Source organism: Etheostoma cragini, chromosome 1, assembly GCF_013103735.1.
Source record: "Etheostoma cragini isolate CJK2018 chromosome 1, CSU_Ecrag_1.0, whole genome shotgun sequence".
Classification (NCBI taxonomy): Eukaryota; Metazoa; Chordata; class Actinopteri; order Perciformes; family Percidae; genus Etheostoma; species Etheostoma cragini.
The window spans coordinates 24,577-44,913 of NC_048407.1; the positions used below are offsets into that span (position 1 = coordinate 24,577).

General features: G+C 40.1%; 1 protein-coding gene across 2 annotated transcripts in view; it reads left to right on the top strand.

Annotated features, from left to right (window-relative positions):
* Nucleotides 1–20,337, top strand: part of mapk8ip1b (mitogen-activated protein kinase 8 interacting protein 1b) — a 65,459-nt gene that overhangs the window by 15,553 nt on the left and 29,569 nt on the right. For both annotated transcript variants that reach the window (XM_034873640.1, XM_034873632.1), the window contains exon 2: nucleotides 5,444–5,555. In XM_034873640.1, the coding sequence (XP_034729531.1) occupies nucleotides 5,444–5,555 (112 nt within the window). The remainder of the gene's footprint in view (nucleotides 1–5,443; nucleotides 5,556–20,337) is intronic.

The window sequence follows — 20,337 nt, forward strand, 5'->3', positions numbered from 1 at the left end:
AAGTCCACCACCGAATGGCTGAAGAAAAACAAAATGAAGACTTTGGAGTGGCCTAGCCAAAGTCCTGACCTAAATCCTTTTGAGATGTTGTAGTATGACCTTAATAGGACAATTCTGAAAAGATGAGTGGGCCAAAATTCCTCCAGGACGCTGTAAAAGCCTCATTGCACGTTATCGCAAACGCTTGGTTGCAGTTGTTGCTGCTAAGGGTGGCCCAACCAGTTATTAGGTTTAGGGGGCAATCACTTTTTCACACAGGGCCATGATGGTTTGGATTTTTTTTCACCTTTAATAATAAACACCTTCATTTACAAATTGCATTTTGTGTTTACTTGTGTTGTCCTTGACTATTGTTTAAATTGGTTTGATGTTCCGAAACACTTAAGTGTGACAAACATGCAAAGGAACAGGAAATGAGGAAGGGGGCAAACACTTTTTCACACCACTGTACATATTTTCCTCATTAAAATGCAATCACTTTATAACATTTTTATTTAATTTTAACATTGTTATTGTGTCTTTCATTGTTCAAATAAATCTACCATTAACATTATAGACTGATCATTTATTTGCCAGTGGGCAAATGTATAAAATCAGCAGGGGATCTAATGCTTTTTCTCCTCACTGTATCAGCTAATTTAAATTGCTTACATTTCTGTATGTCAACATTACATATGTTAACAGTTGTCTTCATTTAATATTGGATATGGAGTTTGATTTTGCAGGCTGAAAATGTTCCACCAGAACAAGTTTCTTCATTAGACTATTTAGCAAAGCCACCCAATACAATTAGGGTTAGATGAGTGGTTTAAAGAAATGCAAACAACCCAGAGTGTGTCTTTCCCCCATCCCAGAATGTACAGAATGTTTGGTGTAGCCAGACCTTACTCCACAGCACGGTGAAGATAGGTCTGGCAATGCGAGACTAGCTGCTACATAACGTTGCATTTTAGTCGGATGACATATTGCAAACAACCTAAAAAGTTAATGCCACTGCAGCTTTGTCAGTGGCAGGATTGTTCAGTAATGGTATATGATTCCACAAGGTGATTTCTTCTTTTTTTAAAGTTATTTTTTCAGGGTTTTTTCCCTTTATTAGACAGACAGACGAAGATATGTGAAAGGGGGAGAGAGAGGGGGGGAGTGACATGCAGCAAAGGGGCCGCAGGCCAGAATTCGAACTGAGCTATCTGGGTGCCCCTAGGTGATTTCTTAACTTCATCTGTTATTGTCTTTCTATCAGGTGTATTCTCATTTCAGATTCGATATTCCCAAGATTGCTCCTCTTTTTTTTCTTTCTAACTTTCCATCCTTAAGCTGTCTTCTGCTTCCTTCAGGGCATAAGTATAGAGTTAAACCTAGGCTTCTTCCCATATTCCAACACATGATGGCTAAAGACGGCTGCAGCTGTGCGTCATTTTGCAAGAGGAGACAGCTGCCCTGTCGGTGTAGCCAGAAATGACATTAGCATCATGCAACAACAGGGGGATTATGGCTCTCCAAGTTCACCAGGTTTTTTATGGCAGCTTGCTTTTATGCTCCTTGTGATCACAGCCATCTTCTCTTTCCTGTCTCTAATAACATCTCCTGCTCTCTGACTCTCTGTTACACCCAGGAGGCTGCAGGGTAAAGGCATAAAAGGCGGACATAATTACAGATGGAGAAAAGAGAAGATTTGTTTTCTGGAAGCTAATTGAATCATGTTCTTTATTGCAAATTATACATCTTGTCTTCCAAATAGTTTGTAATGTCCATTGACACTTGGATGAAAAGGCAGTAAATTAAGAAGTGTGCCTCCATGTGCAGTCAACACCCAGAACTGCCACAATTTGTTGTTTTGCTGGTAGAAACCTGAGGCAGATACGGATGCGTTGTAATGACAAGGTTGTTCAGCTTTGGCAGAGGGTTGCACATGAATAAGTACCTTGTATGATAAGCTGTTTTGTTGACTTAAACGTTTTCCAGTATTATTGGTTAGATATATTTTAACAATAGGCCTGATTTGTCAATATTTCTGGTACCCAGATTATAATTTTATTTTTGGGATCCCTTTTCCATTGCCCAGCGCCACTATCATGTCAACCTTCCCACAATTAAATAACCATTTGCATTTTGAACTCTAATTTCAAGCTCAGCACTCTGGAAAAGTACCTCAGAAACATGTTGTTCTGTCACTGAGTTAGGGTTAGCTCAGTCTTCTTACAACCCTGTTGTGACGGTTGTTCTTCCAGATTGAGCCGTCATCTGTGATCATACATTTCCAACTAACACTACGATTCAGTCTTCTCATCACTGTTGGTTTTTACAGTAGCTTTATATATACAGCTAATGCTTAACCAGCTAGTGACTTTTATTGTTTGCCATCCTGCCTGTACTTAAGAATCTCAACTTGCTTTTACAAACATATCAGATGGAAATATACACAGAAATGGCCAAAATAAATACTAGAAGTTTGCTGATTGTATTTTTTCAGAGTAAGAGCATACTTTATTTGAAAAGTAAGATTTAGTTAAGTAGTGAAAAGCAAAAGCAAAAATAATGATTGCACTTTACTTTAACCCCCTTTCCCCCGCATTTAACATTTATGATACAATATAAACATTTACAACATGGCTTATAACAAACTATAATGATCTTCAAGTATATTTGAGTAGATTAATGAATGTATATTTATCACCAATTACAGTTTCTCCCATGAGGCAATGTTTCTGTATATTCACACTGCCTATTTAATTAGTGAATATTTATCTAAGAAATATCTATATATTATTAATTACATCCCAGACAACATGGAAACATGAAAAGCATATTCTTAGCTATAGTTTCATGTTGACCGGTGTGATCAGACCTTGTGACCCATGTCCATGTGTCATTGGGCTTGGATGATCTGTGAGGGCGCATGCGCATGCAGCGACCGGCAGCAGTAGCAGTAGTGTGGCATTTGTCTGTTTGTTTGTTTTTCTGTTTTGGGTCAGTAGCCTTTAATTCGCACAGTTTCTAATTGATGTCAAGCAGAACCGTAGCTTATCTGTAGCCTTTGTGTCAACATTTGGTGGACTGGTCTCCACAAGCCACAGAAATCATGTTACTTACCACTGGCATGGACTGGCTGGCACTTGTGTTGTTACTGTCGGCGTCCTACCTGGTTCGAGGTTGGGACGGCGACCATCCAACAGGAAGGATCCAGTACACCAGAGACTTTCTGCTTGGGCTCAAAAACCCTACGAACACCAAGTCACCTTCTGACTTGGTATTCCCTAACCTGAAGGAGCTTGTTTAAGGTTCAGAAGAGAGGCCACGCTGGCGCACCTCTCTGCAAAGCCAGGAAGCGGGGCCGAAGAGGAGGAATCCGGGTTAGATCAAGCGGTAACCCCTGGCTCGCATCGCCCTGCTTTTCATAAACCTGGCCAATGCCCAGTCCCTCCGCAACAAGATTGACAATCTCCAGACCCATGTCCGTTATCAGCACGAATTTAAGGAAGCTCGCATCCTGGCGTTGACGGAAACATGGCTTGGGGAGAAGGACCTGGACAGCGAGATGGCAATAGACGGGTTTGGTAAAGACCGAGAGGCTGAAATTACCGACAATTCGCGAGACACTTGATCAATGTTATGGTTCAAGTAAAGGGGCCTATAAATGCATACCACTCCCTCCACTAGGTACATCAGACCATAATTGTGTACATCTTATTCCTGCCAGTGTCAAGAATATTGTTGGACTAAATGGCAAAGCAGGGAAGAAGACATTTTTAGAAGGCTTTACGGCAGACTCTGCAATGGCACAGGAGTTAAACAAGTTTTAGTCTAGGTTTGATGTCCACAATTATAGTAAAGAAACCGGTGCATCAAGGGACAGTTTCATTAACTCTGGTCTTCTTACCCCTTTTATTTCTGGACGCGTTGTTGGGAACACTTTTAAACATAGCAAGTCTTGTTGCTATGTTTAAAAGACTTGTCCATTCGGATCAATTGGGCTTCATTTTTTATCATATTTTTAACCTGTCTTTGTGCCAACAGTTATGGAAAGAATCTACAATTATTTTCATTGCAAAAAGCAGCCACCCAAAAACTCTGAACAACTATAGGCCTGGGGCTCTAACTTCATTATGAAGTCCTTTGAAAAACTGATAAAGAAAGAACTGCTGGGTAGGATTGACCACCTCCTCGACCCCCTGCAGTTTGCATACAGAGCCAACAGGGGGGTGCAGGATGCTGCCATAACTCTGCTCAACCTCATATACAAGCATTTAGAGGGTAACAAAACCATTTCAGACTGCTGTTTGTGGATTTCTCGTCGGCCTTCAATACCCTCCAGCCCCTCTGATTGGTGCAGAAGCTCATAGAAAATGCTGGGTTGGACTGCAACCTGGGGGGCTGGATTTTGGACTTTCTCACTAACAGGAAACAGAGAGTGAGAGTCAATGGACATCTTTCTGGAAGATCAGTGACATCCACCGGCTCCCCTCAAGGCTGTGTTCTCTTTCCTCTTTTATACATTATGTACACTAACGACTGCCACAATGAACAACCAATAACTATATTGTAAAGTTTACAGATGACACAATCATAGTAAGTTTAATGGACACCACTGAAACATCTCACAGCCCTGCACTATCCTGTTTTTTAAACTGATTTAAAGAAGCCTTTTTAAGTTCAGTGGACAGATCCCTGATGACAGCTAAGTTCAGTGGACAGATCCCTGATGACAGCTAAGTTCAGTGGACAGATCCCTGATGAGAGTTAAGTTCAGTGGACAGATCCCTGATGACTTTGTTTTACAAATCTTTTATTGAGTCGGTCTTTAGTTTTTTCATGTATTTGCTGGTCTGCTTCTCTTTGTTTAAAACGGAAAAACACATTAGCAACGGTAAATAAAGTTAGCAGCAAAATCTCTGGGATTTAGCAGATGACACCAACTGATCTGTACAACAGACATTTGCTTAAAGAGACAGAATCCATCATGTCCGCTAGTTCTCACCCCCTGAATGCAGAATTTAAGTTGCTGCCCTCTGGTTGCGGCTTCAGTCAGCCACCAGCCAAAACAACCAGATAGAACTTCTCCTTCGTCCCCTCTGCTATCTCTCTGCTTAACTCTGGAAAGAATAGGTGACGTCTGCACATAATGCAAACTGGGACTTCAACTTTTAATGTTGTGGTATTAATTCCCCATTTGGTCTCAAACTGTATTTTTAATTGATGTTGTCGTCTTTGTTGCAATGTACTGTCAACTTTTTTGCTACTGCAGCAAAAGGAATTGCCCCTCGGGGACAAATAAAGGTCTTGAACTTAATTTAGGCCTGGAGTTGCCACCCTGCCACGCAGATCATTCGATCAACAAAAAACTTTGAGATGTACTTTGGACGACTGGGAAAGGATTAACATAGATTTTTTTTTTCTTCCCTCATCTTCTTCCTTTCTCACTGTTATCCTGCCCATTAACCAGGTTGACCAATGACATCAGCTTGGATGAGTTTGAAGATGACGACCTGTCAGAGATTACAGAGATCACGGATGAGTGCGGGACAAGCCTCAACTGCAATGGCCCAGATATAAAGGTAAGTAGTCGCCATAAAGAGGTAGTTGATCTCATTAAATAAGCCCTATATTCTAACAAAAAATGTCTTCAATGCTTTAAGTTGCTTTATGTAACTAATGACCTGGTGTGTGTCTGTGAAGGTAATTCTAATCAACAGTAAACCTCCTACTTCTTCTTTCCCAGCTACACAAAAGGAAAAGTGGCCATATTCTGCTCATTGTCAGGTTCATAATTGTATTTTTAGGTTGTACCAGAATAGGTTTATATGACCTCATTTTCTAAAAACACCATATTTTTGTTGTACTGCACATTGCTGCAGATCCTCTTTACACCCTGTGTGTTTAGGTCTCTGTTTTAGTTGCAGAGTGAGACATCTCACTTGTTTTAGCTACAGAGTGAGACAACCTACTTCTTTACTATCTTTGTTGGGAGTCGCACATGCTTAGTAGTTACGTAAGATCACATCAGTTAGCTATCTGTTTTCCAACTTTGGTCACTACAAGGTAGGGTTGGCAAAACCGGCACCTTTTAAGGATTCAGGTTTTTCTGAGGGTGTTTTCTCACTGACAGCCTTTAGTTTGGTTCAATTGTACTAGAGTTTGTTTGCCCCGCTGGTGCAGTTTGTTTGGGCAGGTTAGAATGCGGCAATCAAACTTGGTGTGCACCAAACGCGGACCACACAAGCGTACCGAGACCTGCTTGAAGAGATGTTCTCGGTACGCTGTCAAATGAACTCTGGAGCTGTTTGTTTGTGGTGAGAATGTGATCCATACTCAAACTGCACCAAATATACTGTACATATTGGACAGAAATGGTTCAAATTGGCATAACAACATGTATGATGTTATGTCCAGAAATTCCCCAGACTCTGAAGTTTATGGAGGTTGCCAATGCTGCTAGTGGGTTACAAATATTAACTAACATGATAGTTAGCAATAAATAGTTTGTGCCTATGTTATCTCCTAACATATACCTTCGCTCTCCGTCTCTGCTGATTGGGAATGATTGAGAGCTGTCTTGGCACAGCTACCAGAAGACTCCCAACTTTCAGACAGGTTCCTCATGTCACATCTACGTCTTCAAGCTCAGTTGAAGGCTGCGCAGTAACGCTCAGGCATTGCCGGAAAAGAGCTTTTAACAGATTTCCCTGGTCTGCATGGAAATCTATGGCGTCACTTTGTTCATTCATTTTACTGTCTATGGTTAGCAGTTAGCAGGTTTAACATGGCAGCGTTGTCCAGACCAGTTTACTGGCTGTGTATGCATTGTTTTGCGAGTATTTCACTGGGGGACTCAGCTATATATTTCGAGATTACTACACAAATGTTGACTTGAAAATAACAAAATGTAATAAATTAGCCTAAAGCTAATGTTTACCTGTCTACATGTATATCATGGTGTGCTAATGTTACAGATGTAGAGAGCTGGTTTACCTGTCTACAGGTACATCATGCTGTACTAATGTTCCAGACATTACGTCACAGAACGGAAATATCATAAGGAGAAAATACTGTCATTAGCATTGTTTTCAGAAATTATATTTTACCTTAGCATGTTTCCTTATTATCTGATGACGCATTGGAGTCATTTTTGCATTTATCATAGTAAATATACTAAATATTGGACCTTTAAATTCCAATAACACTAAAAAAATAATGAGGCCTACACAAAGTCTCCATTTTAAATGCCCAGTTCATAAAGTTGTAAGTGGCATTTTGTCCTGGACAGCTGCTGCATTCAGCTTCCTGCCAGCAGAGGAAAGAGGCCACTGGTAGAGGGCCTGATAAACGGCGACAGAGGCGCTCTGTAAAAACCTTGAGTCTGATCACATTTGATTGGCCTATTGTTGCATCCTGGTTATCTGAATAATTCACATAGTTTGTTTCAGTCCTCTAAGACTTTATTTAGAAAAAGTTTTGGGTGCCACAGACCCACTAGCACCCAGGTTTTCAAGTTTATTTGCCATAGAAAATGAGTGTCATTCATGAAAACTGGGGCGTGTGTGAAGTGGCACTATGAGAGAAGGAGATGTGGGGTGGCAGAGAGAACATAAGCAGAGGTAAAGGTATTATTCTATCAGATCTCTCTGGTTCTGTTCCCAGTGAAACCCTCATTACCCCATCCTCCTCCTCACTTCAGCTGTGCTACTGTAACCAAGGCAACAGGCAACGTTTTTTTTTCTTTTTCCAATGTCGTTTATTTCAGCAGATAAAGATTGCAGGCCACAATTGGTAACCTTAAAATTGTATTGAGTACTGCTCTTCTGTGCTGCCAAGTTGATAAAGATGTTTGTGACATAACCTGCATGATGTTCCAGGTTGTTCACAGGATAAACTAGCAGTTGTGTGAGCTTCTTCCAATCAGTCATCCTTTGTACACTTATGACACAAGGGGAACACTGAATCACTTGTAAAAAAACGTCAGTTAAAATGTACGAGCCTGAGTGGAGATTGTAGGGGACCGCAGATTTAGAATGAGCTCAAGGAGAACTTGAAATTGTCCAATTCTGTCTCCATCTTCAAGAAACGTCCCAAGGAAAAACTCTCTGCTCTTAGGATATGAAGGTTGATTATTCTGTAAGTACTATAATTTGTGCTGGGATCGTTGTTTTTTTATTCATTTTTTTTTACTTTGGTAAATGTCTTTATTGTATATATGTATATATATATATATATATATATATATATATATATTTATTATGTGTTTGTTTATTGTTTTTGGGCCCCCTCCAAAAAGCTTTTAGTAGCCAATTAGAAAACAAGGAAACAGCACAAGGAATATCTGGAGCAACTCAAGGGGGAAGATACGCAGACAGGATGACGATGCACGACCACGCTCAAGTAGACTGTGCAAAACTGGCAGACTCACAAGGAGACGGCAAAACAATCTGACACAAGACAAAAGGAATACAGGGGTTAAGTACAAGAGGTAACAGGGAACAGGTGAGATGTGTGAATCACATTAAGGCGGGGCGGGACAATCAGACAGGCACAAAGCAAAGCTAGACAAGACTAGACAAATCAGGAAACCATACGTTCAAAACAAAACAGGAAGCAGAACAATCAGACACTTTCCGGGGAATCACAAGACAGAGACAACCACACAAGACCGGGGAGAAAACCAAGAAACAAACACCACGAGGCAAGACGGGAAAAATAACCCCAATAAAAACCCCAAACCATAACACTTTTTATTAAAAAGAGTAGTTTGTTTTTAATTCAAATATATTTAAATGCAACTGATTGTGTTAAATGGACGTATGTGTTGTCTCATATTGGTCGCAGGCATCTGAATTGAATCATATCAAAGTCATATCTTGGCAGACTTTGTGACATCACTAAATATTGCAATACAACAATTGAGAAAATACGGTATTGTGATTTAACATGTGATTCACACCCCTATCAATACCTTGTACTAAACTGCTTCAAGTTTTCCCTACATATTATATTATTTCAGTCTGGACAGACAAGGAGACAAAGTAAAACTTGAATGGTTGGCGGAGGCATACAATCGCAAGGCGGTAATTCTTTGACTCTTTGTTTCTTACTGTGACTATATATTTGACTGTTTCAGGTAGGTAGTGACCTGACAGATTTGGGAATTGCTATAACAGATTGCTGGGAATATTTTAAGGATGAAAAGTCATTTATCTCTCTATTTCTCTCTCTCTCTCTTTGCTTTTTCATGTATTTTTATCCAGGAAGCTAATTATAACCCTTGTGTGTGTGTGTGTGTGTGTGTGTGTGTGTGTGTGTGTGTGTGTGTGTGTGTGTGTGCGTGTGTGCGTGCGTGTGTGTGTGCACGGATTAATGACTCATCCCATTGCAGGGGCCTCACACACCATTCAGACACAGATCAGAATACAAAATGGCTCTTTCACGATCAAACATTTGAGCGTTCTGACTGCAGCAACAACAAACGGCACGTCACTGAGTGTTGTCACTCTCAGGACCTGAAACAAACTGTTTGGCTTCTGTGTATGTAGAGAGTGTGTAGGGAACATATCAGCTAAGGGGTTTAGTGAAAGAGCAGGCTTGCTTGTTCTCATCCCCTTAAGTCCCCTGGCATTTTGCCTGTTTTAGTGTGGATTGTCTCCCTATGTCAGTTTTGCTACCCAAAACACACAGGCAATGTCTCAATCTTATGCTCTCACTATGCCTTAAGATGCACGGACAAGGTTGAAGACAGCACTAGCTGCCTTTGTGAAAAAAACAGTTTAAACTGTTTTTAAGGCATAATTCACCGCTGGAAAGATGAATATGTATGAAAAGCATGTGGATAAAAGATAGCCATCCCAGAATTCACTTGTTTTACTTCCCTACAAGGACACTTTCAAACAACTCCTACCAGTTACAGAGTGCAGTCAAGTCAAGTCAACTGGGCTATTGTCATTTCCACCATATACAGTAGGGCTTCTTAAAACCTCAACCCTCCACAACAGCAATGGGCCTCATATCCTGAGCAATAAAGTCGACAATTCCTTCCGTGATATTATTTTTGTGTTTGGATGATAGAAGCTTACCCCACTAACACAGAACGTTTAGAGAACGTTAGGGAACGTTCCCTCCTGGTTAACATCCAGCGGGGTGTGGGCGTGTGTGGGGTTCGCTACCGTCATTGCGGGTGGGTGCTCTTGTAGTTCTAAAACGAATATTAGACTATGAAATATATCAATTCTGATATGTTCATTTAGCCTACTCCAAACAGGGCCAGACAGGGCAACCTAACACAGACAAGTTAGATTACCGTTTTTAGGTGATATGCCATGTTTGTTGTCGAGCTGCGATATGCAAACCGTTGCTTGCAAACTTTGCATTCGACTTTTTCTGTGATCTATTTTTGTATAATGCTGCCACACTGCCAACATGGTGGAGGAGGACTGACTCACAACACTCACAATTAAATAAATATATTCAGCAAACCACTAAAACAAGGCTTTCTAGTTCTTTCTTCAATCTGTCCCCAGTGGGTTGGGCTAATCCAAAAAAAGAGACAACAAGGGGGGTGTTCTGAAGACAGACTGTTACCTGTGAAACAGGGGTGCTCTGAAAACACCCTGTAACCCACATATAAAATGGGCAATAAATGTCCTGTACTATATACAGGTATAAATAAATGCTTTATATTTATATGATTGCTTATTAACATTGATATCATCCACTACAAGGGCATATTGTTATTGTGGCATTAGCCTATACAGTTTGAGTGTTACTACACCCTAGCCAATAGAGTGTTTAGGCCGTCTCTCAGCCGCTCGCGCTACTGAGACCGGAATTGACTCCAGAAAAGCTGAATCATCGTGGCATATACTTATACATTTTAAGGCTAATGTTAAGTTGTGTGACTGTTGACGGAAACTAAATAGTGTGAAACAATGGAGAGAGACTAATTCAGAAGGTAGGTTTAAGCTAATGAGGTGTCTCATTGTACTGGTGAATTTGTTATGCTCCGCTAGCTTATATGCTAATGTCCGCCATCAGGTGCTCATTGTTCTCAATGTAAACAGCGCTAGCAATCGCTGCTGCTAACTCGAGCTAACAGTAGGTATGTGAGTAAAGTTTTCAACATGGTTAAATGTTAAAACTAGTTCAGATAGAAAGAGCTGGAAAAATCCTTTAAAATGACGCCAAGACCATGTTTATGGGTTCAAGAATAACAAAATAAAGGCCATTTGAAACTAGGAAGTCGTCACTTTATTCGGTCCCTTGTTTTCCATTAAAATTAAAACAAAAGGTGTGACCGAATCATAAAAATTATAACGTTTTTTGCTATAACTTTTTTAATTATTGAGATATTTATCTGATTTTTTTAGGATAAGCTTTTGGCAATATCCTCTACATATTCTACTTATGAAAAGTCAGATACACCATAATATATAAAAATAAAAACAAACTACACCGAATAATAATCTTTATTCAGACAGCACTTATAAAAACAGGTTACAAAGATTTAAAACTATTGCAAATACAACAGTGTACTTGTACCACGTTAGATAAAGGTTAGGTAAACTTAGTCCCAATGGGAAATTTGTTTTGAAATACAGCCACTGCAGCACCAAACATATAAAACAAACACAATACAAAAAAAAAATCACACCACTCTATTCACTAGAAAGTGATTAACATCATACCACTCATACCTTGTGTAATGACATTCAATACATAACTATTTTATGTATTACAGTTACATTACATTTCATTAAGATAGGGTCAAATCTTTCAGAATCAAATCGGATACAAGTTGATATTTTGAAATTTCATAATCGGTGGCATCATCCTCACAATTTTGTCCTTCAAGCCAATAGCCAATAACGTATGTGCCTCCTTGTTTCTTCAGATATGTATCAATTTGTCCATAATACATGGTTTCACTTTTTGTGTCCTTGTCAAACCAGATGTGGCATAGCCTTCTGCCCACAACCTTGCCCCCTATAATTTCATCAACACTGAACCTGCAGTCTTCATCCATCTCAGGGAACTCAATGCTCAAATCAAAGTCTGGCTTCTTCAGTTTTGCCTCCAGCTTCTTCCTGTCACTTTCCAGTCTTTGCTGCTGTTTAGCTGCAAGTCTCTTCATTACTTCGTCTTGAATTTCAGCACAGTTCTTTCTTCTCCATTGCCTCTGTTTCTTTGCATTTGTTATGGCAACTTTAATCAGTTTTTCTCTTTTTCAGATGTCAATCCATCAAGGTAATCCAGTACTTTATTTTTCTGAGCACGAATCTTACAGGAGATGAAGCACAAGGTGGCATTTGGTACCTTGTCCTTCAGAGCAGAAAACATGCCCATCACTTGCTCTGCATCAATGTTATGTAAACGAGAACTTTCTGTCTCCTTTTTTAACTTATCATTTACATCCATGTTAAAGTACCTCTTGTACTGCCTTGTGAGGGCATTGTGGACTGCATTTATACATCCTTCCATCATTGACAGAAAAAGATCTCTGTCCACAGGTTCCACCAGAAGAGCCTCAAGATCTGGACATTTGGACAGCTCAGCACCAAACATATCATGTGTCACAGAGAGAATTTGTTGAGGATCTTGTGAAAATACCTCTAACCTGTCTAGAACATCCTTCACCATGACTAAACCTTCAATGTGACTGATTTCAGAGGCTGCGCCCTTGTAAAATCTGGACATCCAAGGCCCAGTCAGCACTTTCCCCAAAAGACCAAGTACCTGAATTTCCACCATGGCAACAGGACTTTGAAAATCATGTTGGAGGGCACCTCTGAGCCTGTTGCATGAAAATGTTTGTCCGTTAAGAAATTTCACAAAGAATTCACTGTGTTCATGAAGCCACTCACAGATCAGGAACATAACATGGAGTCTGTTTCCTCTGTATCTTGGCAGCAAACCTCAAGGCAGTTTGGCATTAGACAATGCAAGCACAAATCCTTTTGGGTCCCCTGCTGCATCTTTGTACCTGAATTTATTCAAGCCAAGCACTAAATAATTAGCCATGCAATCTGAACCCAACATCTTCTTCACAATGTTACATGGTTCCTTCTGCTTCAATGCTTTGCGACATTCAGTAGCAATAGTTTCTAGTGGATGTAGGTGGCAATTTAATTTATTATTTTTTTTCCCCCCAGGAATTCTCTAGTCGTTCAATAGTGGCATGGTTAACAGCTGCCCTGTCTGTCATTGTATTTGAAACAGATGCAGTTATTTCTGACCTTACCTTTGGAAAGTCTAATGTGTTGTCCTTTGTTTTCTCAGCTTTGTGAAAAGCACAATATACCCCAACTAGATTGTCTACAGACTGATTAATGTGCACTTCATAGTCCTCTGCAGTTCCCCCAGCCAATGGATCAACTGCAATAATGTGGCACTTGTCTGATGAAGTTGCATGTATTGAATTGACGTGTACACCCTCCTGAGTTGTTGCATCCAAACCTAATGTCATATCCTTGTTCTTAAGCATATGTTCAGCCACTTGAAAATCTGAAATTGTGCCAAGTTCACGGCACATCATTTCCACTGTGCTCCTATGTGGGACATCTCCGATATCAACACCAGTGCGCTTTGCAAACTGAGAAATTAAAGTGGGGATGTTTTTAGTAGGAAGATTATTTACTATTGCTTCATAAACAAGCATCCTTATTTCTGTGGGATACTGCTTCTCCTTTTTTAATTTAGAGTTACGCTGCCAATCATTAACTGTATCCTGTAACCACATATTGCAGCTGGCAGATAGCATAATTTTTTTCTCTGAGCTTGCCCTGCAAATCAACAATGGTAGCATCTTGTCCGTGATTTAGTCCTTGTGCCCGACTTGTCCTCCATCGGGTTTTATTGTGTTGTTTTAAACGTTTAAACATTTTTTGTAATTTTGTTAGTTTTCCTTTAACATCACAAAGTTCCTTCACTATGGCTAGTTTGGAGTATCTGGAATGAATTTCAGCAATTTTTAAGTTTTTTTTTGCTAATGATGCATCTTTCCGTTTCAGAAGTTGTCTGAGATGTTTTACTCGTACAACCTGTAGTGCTGATGCCTTCAATTTAGCTCTTAATTTTATTAAGTAGATTTGTAATCCGAATCAGTGGGTCCAAAATCTCCAGGGGAAGGCGGACTTGGGTCATCATGCATATCAACACCATGGGGAGGCTGACTATTGTTCAGATCAAAGGGTCCTAAGGCTGGGCTGGGAACAACATCAGTGATGGAAGAAAGGCTTTTTTCTTGATAAGAACACTCAGTGGAAGGCGTAGTAGGACTTGGATCCTCAGACATCACTACATCAGCTTGAACATCAGACATGTCAGGGACTGCTGTTAATTTTACAAAATCTTCAAGGCATATCTGTAAAAAAATATATATATATATATTTTAATATAATTTTATATTAATATTTTATATTATTAGAGACTTCAGGCAATTAACAGTTACATATACAGATATTTAAGAAAAAGCAGTATATGCTTACCTTTGTGTAGCTGTCCATGTCTGACTGACGAGTGAGGTGGTGCTCATATTTCTGCACTCTCTTTGCCAATTGGTTTATGTGATGGGGATTGAGTGTACAGTGGAGCATGTTTTGGATAGCTTTCACAGTTTGGGCTGGAGACTTGTCGCAGACATGATAAAGTAACAGCAGATGACCATTCTTTAGTTGATCATGTGTAGATGGCAGCTAACTGAAGTTTTCCTCCAAAAACAACCGGCCCCTTCCTGGCTCTAGCTTCTCTGAACATATTTTTTTCATTCTTTTGACCTTTGGCATTTTTGCTGAATACACCAGAAAAAAATGTGTAAGTGGAAGACACTTCATTTTTGTTAACAGTATTTTCCACACATTTGAGTCCTCCCTTAAATGTTGTGGTATAAATGTGGCATAAATGAGGAAACCCTAATTAGTCACACTAACTACATTAGACCATTAGACCTCTCTCACTCATCAGTCGTTTACTGTTAACATATATAGCCCCCTCCAGAAACACTTCAGTAACTATTTTCTACTTCATTTTCTGCTATGAAAATAGCTCCATCTAACAAAGCAACTTTTATAGCTTTACTGTTTGACACAAGAAATTATTTCGCACACATTCTAAAATATACAGACATCTACTACATGAAACAGTATGGCTGCTTCACAGTCATTATCTGTCCATTGAATTTAAAGCAGATTTTGCGGGTGGTGAAACTCCCGAGGTCGTTGTTCAAATTCATTGAAATTTCATTCACTTGTAGTTTAGCAATTAAACTAAATGTATATTACAATTTCAAGAATGTTTTTACTCACCTTCGGCAAAAAAGACAACGATTTTACGAGCAACACACTTTTGGCGGAGCTTACGCGGCCAGTACAGTTCAACAGGAAAGAAGGTGACTGAACGAGAAGGTATCTATGGTTCTTCCGGTGGTGTTACCGATAAAAAAACACGGAAAATCTGCCATCAACTAAACAAGAGAAGCATTTTTTTCTCTAACACCGCACGTGTCTGATGAAATCCGAAGTCGCGTCGACCGGAACTAAAATGGCGGCCGCGACAGCGGAGATAGGCGCTTACCTACTAACAGCTAAAGTGTATTGTCTTTGTTAAATTACTATTATGGATTTAACGATAAAACAAGATATTATTATTCTGTTACGGACTACTATCACTAGGAGTGGAGTAGCTCCGTCAAGTTGTTTTGATGTTGCGTTTAATGTCAAGTTAACTTGTTGTTTTACCGTTGCGGCCTAGCGGCCCACTTGAACCTAGCTAACGGTGGCCTGTTAAGGCACTAAAACTAGCAAGTGAATGACAATGAGGTCTGACTTTCATTCATTCATTTAGGGCTATTAAGTGTTTTTTGAATGTAATTCTGTGTGCTTACTTTATGTATTGTTATTAAAGCACCTTAGCAGAGCTGCCAACTTTTTCCCAAACCTTGGAGTGAGATTTGGGGGGCCAACCCATATTTTGCCGCGTACAAAGCAATTTCTTTGGCTCTTTCAGCTTCATTATCGTTCTTGGTTTAAATTGTGATTTGTTTAATGTGGAGGGGGGGGAATAGGCTGTCCCTAGGGGGGTCTGGGGGTATGCTCCCCCAGGAAAACATTTTGAAAAATAAACCATTAAATGGCACTTTCTGGAGAGTTTTGTGCAAAAAAGTTGAGAAATCAAGTCTTGCATGATATGTGCAAAACTGTAGGGTTTTGAGCCTTTGCATTGTTGCAGTATCAACAGGTTTTCGGGCATTCAGCATTTACATTATTTACATTATTAACTTCTTATGATATAACAACTGAAGCAGAAAATGTGCCAAAAATAATGTGCCACATGAAGAGACAGTAGCATATATCAGCAACAGCTGAGAAGATTTGGGTCTGTGGTGAACAGGTCCAGGGGTCCCTGGTGTAGGGACCAGGAACCCAAAGTTAAATTAATGTTGAGGGATCAACTACAGGGTGGCCGCAGGTCCTTAAAAAGTCTTAAATCATGTTTCCTAAAATTAAGGCCTTAAAAAGCATTAAATTCTCTCAAATTCAGATTGGGTAGGTCTTAAATATGTTTGTGTCATGTCATGGCAAAAATGCAGGCAATCTGTTGTTCAATTCTTTTTTTGCCGGTAGGCTTTGCGCTGCGTTGTCGCGGTAACATAAGCCCATCTTTACATGTCCTATCCCTGACCAGTCGGCTATCCTAACCTTAACCACTCCAACTAATCAAACTGCTTCGTGGGCGGGGGTTGGCGGGGCCGTAGTCAGTGAGATTTGTAATTTCGCAGAATTCGTAATTTTGCAGCATGAAGGTGATACAGCAATCGTTGATAGCCGTCTAGAAACAGGGGGAAATGCAAGTTCATTGACGAATGGCTTGAAAACAACGAGTATCCTTGGTTAAGGTCGGTGCCTGAAAATGCTAATGAAGCAAACTGCGTTATGTGTCGGAGGATTTTCAAACTTGGGTTTCCACAAGCAGTGGAATCGCACGTACAAAGCAAAAAACACAGAGACTAAGTAAAAGCACGCTAGCAACCCGCCATCGCTAGTCTCTGCTCCACCGCTAGTCTCTGCTCCACCGCTAGCAACAATGTCAACGCAACAACGCTAGATGTTATGATGGGAAATCCACAGCCAACAATGCCAGCTGACCTACGAGCAGTTTGTGGCTCTAAGCCAACACTCCGAGCAGAGGTGATGGGGGGGCAGAGGACCGTGACAAGCCACAACTAATACAGGTCCAATGACGGGATTGAAGAAGTATTCCAAGCAATGCTTCCAGATTCAAGGCTTGTACAGTCATTTACCTGTGGTAAAGACAAGACCAGATACGTGGCTAAATTTGGATTGGCGCCATATATCAAAAAAGACCTCATCCCGGAGGTCCAAAAATGCGGTGCGTTTGTAATTATGTTCGACGAGACACTGAACCAGACAACCAAAAGCAAACAACTGGACTTGCATGTGAGTGTATCATTATAAATAGGTAAGGACACTCAAAGTCACAGTGCAAAGTCACTGTTTTGTTTATTATAGAATATGAAATGTTTTCCAAGTATATTCACAAAAGCTCAGGAGTAGACATCAGAACTTTAACAAAAATTGGTCACATGGAAACCTGAAAACACACATATAGGCACACACACACACACACACACACACACATACACATACACACACATTCCTACACCGCAAAACACTCATACACACTGCTGTCTACTCTCTCCATGATGAGTCCTCCACAAACTGCAACCCATCCATCTGAGTCTTTCTCTCTCTCTGTGTCTGTTGGGCACACAAATCAACATATATATATATATATATATATATATATATATATATATATATATATATATATATATATATATATATATATATATATAGTATGGCTCAGATGTGTTTCATCAGATTTCTGCTCATCTTTAAAACTTTGTATATAATATAACTCCTCCCATCTCTGTTGTCCGAGATTTGGAGAGTTGCTATATAGTCTGCTGTGCATGCCATTGCTCCGCTGATATGTTGGATCTCATTCAGACCGTTCTGACAAAGTTTATGGGAGTCTGTAAGCTGCTCATTATCGAAGGTATAATAGTTAGTATGATCTGAAGTTACCAGCCGCGCTAAAGAGAGTGGTCACCAAGCGACGGACGGGTCTGTAATACTCAGAGCTCATACTTGAAGCCGGGGAAGTGCACCTGGGATGGATCGTGACAAAAAAGGTTCTCAGTTTGCGACAATTCGAAGATGCCACAGACAGGGAGCGCTCTTGAACCCCTCACAGTCTCTGAAAGCACAACTAGTCGATCATAAGTGGCTCAACAGGTAGATCTATAGATGAACTCATCTTTCAGAAATTTGACCGAGCAGGTTGACACTTCAGCGTGAGATATCGGGGGTGGGGCGTGTGTGCGTGTGAAACCAGTCAAATGCGTGTGTCTCCCGGCCAATGCGTGAGAGTTGGCAGCCCTGCCTTAGTGATAACTATGTTTTATTGTTATGTACTTCATTCCAAAATGATAGTAATGATATATTGAGAAATTTAATATCTTGTATCACTGAACTAGAAACACAATACTGTGATTATCGATATTGAGTTTATTGATACAAGCCTTAGCCTACGACAGCATTGTCAACAGTGTTAGCTCTAAGGTAATTTTATGTTGACCTATTCCTTATAGGTCAGTTTTTTTGCTACATTCAAAGTTCAGGGATCGCAGTCTGGTGGAGTGTAGACCGGCGGTGGAAATCAACAGAGAAACATTGCAGAGTGTAAAGAAACTGGATGGCAAGCCAAGCCCACTTGATGTAGAGCCCGGTTGCAGCCAGGAGGTTGCAACCTAGAGACCTTACAGCGGAGAAGGTTGATCTATTACCCCTTTGGACAAGGGGTCAGGTAGAACTTTGTGCACACTTGATTTCCTTGAAGGAGGACAAATATCCTTTTTGCGCTTCAGGAATTGAGAACAATATTTAAGCAGACCCGGGTCTAATTTATTTTGATTGAACTGGACTGAACATTTATTATTTTTATACTTTGTATTTTTTCTAATTTTGTTATATAGGATCCCACTTTTTCACTTCACTTCAATTGATGTTTATAGTTGTTAATGTATTAATGCTATTTATCTTGTTACTTATTGCAATTAATACATACAGTTAAACTTCCTCCTGTGACTTGAGGTGTTCTTTTACTGTGGTAATTCAATCCTTTGGCTTCAGCGAGCAAACGTATAATCTTCTGATCTGGCCCAATTCCGAACATCAGGATAGCTCAAATATCACTTATTGCCAGGTAAACTTAGTGGTTATTCTTATAAAAGTGGCCAGCCCTTGAGTAGCTGGTTACAACCCCCATTAGCATTTAGTGCTTTCCACCCATAGACCGTAACGGTCTATGCTTCCACCTGATGAAATTAACATGGCGAAAATCGACCAATCAGAATTTTGGTCGAGCTAGAACGTATCAACCAATAAATCGACCAGTCGACTGGGAGAGTACAGCCCTAATATACAGTGTATAGTGAAAAGAAACATTTCACCGTGGCTCAAGTAGTGTTACATATATGTTAAAATGACATTATATAATAAACGGCATATCAGACAGGCTACATTTTGTGCACACACATTATAGACTATATACAGTGTAAAGTGCAGTTAGGCGTACTACTTAAAGTAGAGAATTTAAGACAGACAACAGGCAACAAGAGACAGAGCATATGTGCTTATGTATTTGGACATCTTAGGAAAGCAGAATCAGCTGTGTAACAGTCGTTTTTCAGCTTCTGTTATATTGCTGCTGTCATCACAGACCTTAGTGACAGCTTTACATGTGCTTTCCATTTTAAGTACACTCTGTTTAACGGTGCTGCGGCCCATTTATAAATGTATGAGGAGATGCTGCAGGACGTTGTGGGTTTGTTAGAGCCTTGTCAGATCCGTCAGTCACTGTATGTATACATCTTGTCTCATTAATACATCACATGGACGGAGCTTCACCCCCCTGCCAGACGTGTGTTTGTGTGTGTGTTCAGGGTTTATAGGGAGGGGCAGACGGTGTCTCCAAACTGATGCAGACATTTTATAAATGTTGTAACAGGTTGAACTGGATTCATATTTTCTAATATTTTCTTCTTTTGTGCATCCCTGACATTCCTTCATTTTGCCACCTTTGACCAACCTAATTGTTTTTTGGATACATTTCATCCACAGGGGCTTTAGTTCCTGACCCACAAATATCCTTGCAGAATGTTCAAGGCTCACAACCAAAATACATTTACAAACAGGCAACATTTACACTCACCGGCCACTTTATTAGGTACACCTGTCCAACTGCTCGTTAACACTTAATTTCTAAGCAGCCAAT